Source organism: Lepidothrix coronata, unplaced genomic scaffold (assembly GCF_001604755.1).
Source record: "Lepidothrix coronata isolate B3197 unplaced genomic scaffold, Lepidothrix_coronata-1.0 Scaffold386, whole genome shotgun sequence".
In the NCBI taxonomy this organism is placed as follows: domain Eukaryota; kingdom Metazoa; phylum Chordata; class Aves; order Passeriformes; family Pipridae; genus Lepidothrix; species Lepidothrix coronata.
The window spans coordinates 120,132-127,202 of NW_016690566.1; the positions used below are offsets into that span (position 1 = coordinate 120,132).

The following is a 7,071-nucleotide window of genomic DNA, read 5'->3' on the forward strand; positions in this document are numbered from 1 at the left end:
GTTATTGTCATTTATACCTGAAGTTATTGTCATTTATACCTGAAGTTATTGCCATTTATACCTGAAGTTATTGTCATCTATACCTGATGGCTGATGTAGTTTATACCTGATGGTTGTTGCCATTTATACCTGAGATTATTGCCATTTATACCTGAAGTTATTGCTATTTATATCTGAGATTATTGCCATTTATGCCTGAGATTATTATCATTTATAACTGAAGTTATTGACATTTATACCTGAGATTATTGCCATTTATACCCGAGGTTTTGTCCATTATACATGAGATTATTGCCATTTACACCCGAAGTTATTGCCATTTATACCTGCTGGTTGATATAATTTACCCCGACGGTTGATGCCCCTCTGCCTGGGAGTTTTTCTTGCCTCAGCCCTTTTCCCTCCTCCCGCTCCAACAGGTACGAGGAGGAAATCAACCGGCGCACGACGGTGGAGAACGAGTTCGTGGCGCTCAAAAAGGTGAGAAGCTCCAAACCCGGGGGTCATTCCACCCGCTGGAGGTTGGTCTGGTGCAAAACTCGGCAGAAACGGTGAATTATTAGCAGAAAAACCCACCGAAAGTGTTACAACAGCAGCTCCACAGCCACGGATTTGTCGCCCCAAACACGCTCCGGGAGCGGGACGGGAGGGGGTGTTTGAGGGAGGGGGACAGGGCAGGACAGGTCCCACCAGAACACCCGGTTCTTCCCGGCCTCCTCTCCACATCCTTTATTCTTGGACATCAGAAAGGCAGAAATCATTTGAAGAATATTAAAGAAAAGCCCTTTAAACCCTCCCGAGGTGGTGCCGGGTTTGCGGCCGCGTCCCGGGTGACAAACCAGCCAGCTCCTGTCGGTCGTGTCGGAATGGTTTGGTTTTCCTCCAGGAGACACCAGGACACCCTGACTCACCCCCTCGCACCTTTCTGCTCTCGGGATCCTGTTGGGACACGTTTCTGTCTCGCTTTTGCTGCCTTCTGTGTGTTTTCTCCAGCGTTTCCAGCCAGGCTGGGGCTGGAATGTGCGTCCCTGCTCTCTTTCAGGATGCAGACTGCATCTTCCTCAACAAGGAGGAGCTGGAGGTGAAGGTGGATCTGTTGAGAAGGCAGCTGGAGCTGTTGAAATGTGTGTTTGAGGAGGTGAGTCCCTCTGGGCCATCCCAGCAGTTTGGTGGTCCTGTCTCACCCCGCAAATTTGCACTCCTTGCAACCCCTCTGGGACGTGTCTCATCCCAAGCCCGGAATAATTAAAAGCCTGGAAGCACAAGGCTGATCTAAAATTACCATGATTATGCTGGGAATAGGGTGGTTCCCCCTCTCCTCCTGTAGCTCCAGGCAGGAATTGGCTCTGTCCTAACTCTGCCCCGGAGAAGAGATGCGTCCGTCTCGTTCCTCCGGCTTTCAGCTCCTGATTAGAGCTGAAGAAACTCCCGGCCCAGTCCTGTCATTAGCAGCCCTGGAGCAGCCGGAGATGACAGGATACCAAATTCCTGGCCCTTGATGTGGATGGGATTGCTCCAGGTCGGCAAAGTGGGTCAGCGGCGACGTGTGGCGACTCACCCAGCCCCAGGATTTTCTGCTGAGCCATCCCCGGGGACACCTCAGGGCTCGTTCTCCGTGTCCCGGCCCTCTCCCTGCCGTGCAAAGTCAGGTTTTAGGAGCTGACCGAGCCCTTCCCCGCCCGCAGGAACGAGCTCAGGTGGATCGGCAGCTCTGCGACACCTCGGTCATCGTCAAGATGGACAACAACCGGGACCTGGACATGGAGAGCATCATCAAGAACGTGGAGTGCTGGTACCAGGAGATCGCCCAGAAGAGCAAAGAAGAAGTCGACGCTTTCTACCAAACCAGGGTAGGCCTGGCAGACCCTCCTGGGCCTCTGCCCGGCAGCGCCCCCGACCCAAAAATGACGATTGCCCCGTTTTCTGGTCCCAGTTCCAGGAGCTCCAGGACAAGAGAGGGAAATACTGTGACGACCTGCAGAGCAACAAGTGTGAGATCTCCGAGCTGACCAGGATGATACAGAAGCTGCAGTGCGAGCTGGAGAGCGTCAAGAAGCAGGTAGGAGAGGGGATGATCCCAGGGAGGCTGCACAGCTCAGGTACAGGGAAAGGTGACACACTGCCCTAAAGGAGTCAAGAAGCAGCAGGAGAGACTCAAGGTGATGATTCCAGAGAGACTGGACAGCTCAGACACAGAGAATGGTGACACACTGCCCTAAAGGAGGTCAATAAGCAGGGAGGACAGACCCAAGGTGATGATCCCAGGGAGGCTGCACAGCTCAGATATCAAGAAAGGTGACACTGTCCTTTAGAAGGTCAAGAAGCAGCAGGAGAGGCCCAAGGTGATGATCCCAGGGAGGTTGCACAGCTCAGATATCAGGAGAAGGTGACACACTGCCCTTCAGGAGGCCAAGAAGCAGGGAGGAGAGGCCCAAGGTAATGATCCCAGGAAGGTTGGGAAGCTCAGATACAGGGAAAGGTGACACACTGCCCTTTAGAAGGTCAAGGAACAGGTAGGAGAGGTGATGATTCCAGGGAACTTGGACAGCTCAGGTATCAGGAAAGGTGGCCACTGTCCTTTAGGAGGCCAAGAAGCAGCAGGAGAGACCCAAGGTGATGATTCCAGAGAGACTGGACAGCTCAGATACAGAGAATGGTGGCACACTGCCCTAAATGAGTCAAGAAGCAGGGAGGACAGACCCAAGGTGATGATCCCAGGGAGGCTGCACAGCTCAGGTACAGGGAAAGGTGACACACTCCCCTAAAGGAGGTCAAGAAGCAGGGAGGACAGACCCAAGGTGATGATCCCAGGGAGGCTGCACAGCTCAGATACAGGGAAAGGTGACACACTGCCCTAAAGGAGTCAAGAAGCAGCAGGAGAGACTCAAGGTGATGATTCCAGAGAGACTGGACAGCTCAGGTATCAGGAAAGGTGGCCACTGTCCTTTAGGAGGCCAAGAAGCAGCAGGAGAGACCCAAGGTGATGATTCCAGAGAGACTGGACAGCTCAGATATGAGGAAAGGTGACACACTGTCCTTTAGGAGTCAAGAAGCAGGGAGGACAGACCCAAGGTGATGATCCCAGGGAGGCTGCACAGCTCAGGTATCAGGAAAGGTGACACACTGCCCTTTAGGAGGTCAAGAAGCAGCAGGAGAGGTGATGATCCTAGAGAGATTGGAAAGCTCAGATACGAGAAAAAGTGGCACACTGCCCTTCAGGAGGCCAAGAAGCAGGGAGGAGAGGCCCAAGGTGATGATCCCAGGGAGGTTGGAAAGCTCAGGTATCAGGAAAGGTGACACACTGCCCTTTAGGAGGTGAAGAAGCAGCAGGAGAGGCCCAAGGTGATGATTCCAGAGAGACTGGACAGCTCAGATACAGGGAAAGGTGACACACTGCCCTTCAGGAGGTCAAGAAGCAGCAGGAGAGACCCAAGGTGATGATCCCAGGGAGGTTGGGAAGCTCAGATACAGGAGAAGGTGACACACTGCCTTTTAGGAGGTCAAGAAGCAGCAGGAGAGGCCCAAGGTGATGATCCCAGGGAGGCTGCACAGCTCAGACACGCTGGATCAGCCTTTGGGAGACTTTAGACCTGCTCCGGGCCGTGGTTGGAAAGGGAAGGGTGGGCAGAGGGGCGGGAGGCCGGCGGGTTTTCTCTGTTTGCAGTTTGGATTTATCCCAACCCGGGGTGTCCAGGAATGAGGAAGCAAAGCCTCGTAGACCCTGCAGTGTCGTCCTCCCCTCTCCACCAGGTCTCCTGCCTGCAAACCTCCATCTGTGACGTGGAGCAGCGCGGGGACTGCGCCCTCAAGGACGCGCGGCAGAAGCTGGTGGACCTGCAGACGGCCCTGCAGCAGGCCAAGGACAAGATGGCCTGTCTGCTCAGGGACTACCAGGAGCTGCTCAACGTCAAGCTGGCCCTGGACATCGAGATCGCCACCTACAAGACCCTCCTGGAGGGTGAAGAGAGCAGGTGGGTGACACGAACTCATCCCTTCTGTCTGTCAGAAGCTCCCGAGTGGGTTTTACAGCTCCAGGGGCTTCCCGGGCTCAGAGAAACCAGGGCTGGAGGCCACGGAGGCCACCCCGGTGCCAGCAAACCCAGCTCCTGTGCCAGGGGCAGTCAGATGGGTCACAACAAGGCGGGGAGTGGGCTGGGTCCGGGGCTGGAAGCTCTGGGTAACCTGCACTTCTCATTTCTCTTCTCTCCCCCGACAGGATCTGTGTGGGGAACCCCGTGAGTGTGTGTAAGTACCCGCAGGATTTCCAGCCCTCAGGGTTTATCTTAGGAAAGGCAATTTTGGGAGCAGCGTTGTCCATCTGCCCCCTCCCTCTGCCTCCCTTTCCACCCTCGGGAAGGTTTAACCCCAGAAATCTCAAATATCGCCAAATTTAAAAAAAAAAAATAATAATCGGCTTTTGGACGGAGGGGGAGGAGGTCAAATTCACGCCCCTTTTCTACTCTCGGAGGCAACAGTGAGATGTCCGGGCCATGCACTGGACCCGGGAGGGAACGTGGCCCCAGTCAGAGCAGATCCGTGGGAACGGGGAGGGTCTGTGGGACCGGGGAGGGTTTGCGGGACCGGGGAGGGTTTGTGGGACCGGGGAGGGTCTGTGGGACCGGGAGGGTCTGCGGGAACGGGAAGGGTCTGTGGGACCGGGGAGGGTCTGTGCGACTGGGGAGGGTCTGTGGGACCGGGGAGGGTCTGCGGGAATGAGGAGGGTGTGAGGGACCAGGGAGGCTGTGTGGGACCGGGAGGGTCTGTGGGAACGGGGAGGGTCTGTGGGAACGGGGAGGGTCTGTGGGAACGGGGAGGGTCTGCGGGAACGAGAAGGGTCTGTGGGAACGGGGAGGGTTTGTGGGAACGAGGAGGGTCTGTAGGAACGGGGAGGGTCTGTAGGAACGGGAAGGGTCTGTGGGACCGAGGAGGGTCTGCGGGACCGGGGAGGGTTTGCGGGAACGGGGAGGGTTTGTGGGAACGGGAAGGGTCTGTGGGAACGGGGAGGGTTTGTGGGAACGAGCAGGGTCTGTGGGAACGACGAGGGTCTGTGGGACCGAGGAGGGTCTGCGGGACCGAGGAGGGTCTGTGGGAACGACGAGGGTCTGTGGGACCGGGGAGGGTTTGTGGGAACGAGGAGGGTCTGTAGGAACGGGGAGGGTCTGTAGGAACGGGAAGGGTCTGTGGGACCGAGGAGGGTCTGTGGGAACGAGGAGGGTCTGTGGGACCGAGGAGGGTCTATGGGACCGAGGAGGGTCTATGGGACCGAGGAGGGTCTGTAGGACCGGGGAGGGTTTGTGGGAACGAGGAGGGTCTGTAGGAACGGGGAGGGTCTGTAGGAACGGGAAGGGTCTGCGGGACCGAGGAGGGTCTATGGGACCGAGGAGGGTCTGTAGGAACGGGAAGGGTCTGTAGGAACGGGAAGGGTCTGCGGGGGGACGTGTCGGGACCCGGGTGAGGAGCTGGAAGGAGCGAGGGGGGGTCTCAGGCACGCGGGACAAACCCCCAGGGAATCAGGCCGGGTGGGTTCCGTCACCCGAGACAGAACTCGCCCGGGGGAAGTCTCCCGGAGCGGGGCCGGGGGATGCCGGGGGGGCCCTTCCAACTCGGGGGGTCCTGTGTTTCCGTGTTTTTCCCCCCCTAACTGACGCCCCCGGGCTGTTTCAGCGGTGGTCAGCAGCAGCGGCTACACCCTCCCGGACGACTGCGGGCTGCTGGCGGCCAACGGGGCGTGCGGGTTCGGCTCCCTGGGCCGGCGCTCGGGCCGCCACAGCTCCCCGGCCGCGGGCGGCTTCAGCTCCCGCAGCGCCGGCATCCACCCCAAGCGCGTCCTGAGCTCGGTGGCCAAGCCCTGCCAGGTCCCGCCGGAGGTGTTCTGCCCTCCCGCCGGGGTGGGCTGCAAGGCGGGGGGGTTCAGCTCCCGGAGCGGGGGGTACCCGGCCCGGCCCGGGCTCGGCGCCAGGGTGGGGGGCGTGCAGGCGGGCGGGGTGGTCACCTTCGGCAACCAGGGCTGTGTCATCCGGCAGCTGGCCGGGCCCCCCGTGGTCGTGTCCGGTGGCGCCGAGGTCGTGGGGTGCAACCCCGGCGTGGTGGGGAACTTCGGCGTGGTCAGAGACCCCTGCGTGGTCCCGTAGGGCCGTGGGGTGGGGGGCTGGCGGGGCCCCCCCTCCCCGGGGGGCTGGAGCCGCCGTTCCTACACCGGGATGAGGCGGGATGATTCCCCCCCCGAACATTCCCGCTGTCCGGCGATGCCAAACCCATTCCCACATTTATTAGCACCCCTCACCCCCTCCCAGCCCCGTTTTCAGAGCCCCCCCCCGACCCCCAGGACACCTCTAGAAGCTTCTCCCACCTCAGTATTATCTCTGAGTTCACACTGTAGGTCATCACAGCTTTAATGGGTTTGCTCGTGGCGCTGCTTCCCCCTCCGGCTTTTCCCAGGTTAATTAACAACATTCCTCCTTCCAAGACTCCCCTTTTTTCCTTTCCAGCTCCTCCCAAAGCATTTCAGAAAAGCGAGAGAGGATTTAACCATTTAACTTTCCCAGCAGACACTGTAAAGTGCAGACTCCCTTTATTTTTATTCTTTTGTTGGTTTGTTTTGTTTTTCTTTTTTTGGTCCAAAAAACCCCTGAGCCGCGAAATTTAAGCTTAAATCCGAAAGGAGGCGATTCCAAAGCGCCTCCTGGTTCCTCCGGAGCTTTATGTGTCGCGTGGAATTACAGGCGAACACGCGGTGCCTCCGTTGCTTCTGCATGTTTAGGGGTGGCTAGTTCAGGGCGTGCTGATTTTTGGCAGAGATCGACCCCCCCCTTTCCCTTTTCCCTCCCCCCGGCATGCCAAGGGAAGTTCCCGGTGCACGAATCCCGTTGTACCGACGCGGACGGAGCCGCTTCTCCTCGGCTGCTCCAACTTCCCTCTCAATAAACTGCATCGAAAGGACGCGTTTGGGCTCGGCTTTTCCGTGTTCTTACCCCCCATCAGGTATTTTATTTATTCCCCTCCTCACATCGCACCCCTCATGAGGTATTTTATTCTGGTTAATTTATTTATTTCTCTCCTCACATCACACCC

At 57.8% G+C, this 7,071-nt stretch overlaps 1 protein-coding gene across 1 annotated transcript in view; it reads left to right on the plus strand.

Moving 5' to 3' along the window:
* LOC108509668 (keratin, type II cytoskeletal-like) overlaps positions 1-6,131 on the plus strand; it is a 12,553-nt gene extending 6,422 nt beyond the window's left edge. The window contains exons 3-9 of the mRNA XM_017839207.1: positions 420-480; positions 1,043-1,138; positions 1,686-1,850; positions 1,934-2,059; positions 3,751-3,971; positions 4,217-4,245; positions 5,665-6,131. Coding sequence (XP_017694696.1) covers positions 420-480; positions 1,043-1,138; positions 1,686-1,850; positions 1,934-2,059; positions 3,751-3,971; positions 4,217-4,245; positions 5,665-6,131 — 1,165 coding nt within the window. The remainder of the gene's footprint in view (positions 1-419; positions 481-1,042; positions 1,139-1,685; positions 1,851-1,933; positions 2,060-3,750; positions 3,972-4,216; positions 4,246-5,664) is intronic.
* The last annotated feature ends 940 nt before the right edge of the window (positions 6,132-7,071 follow it).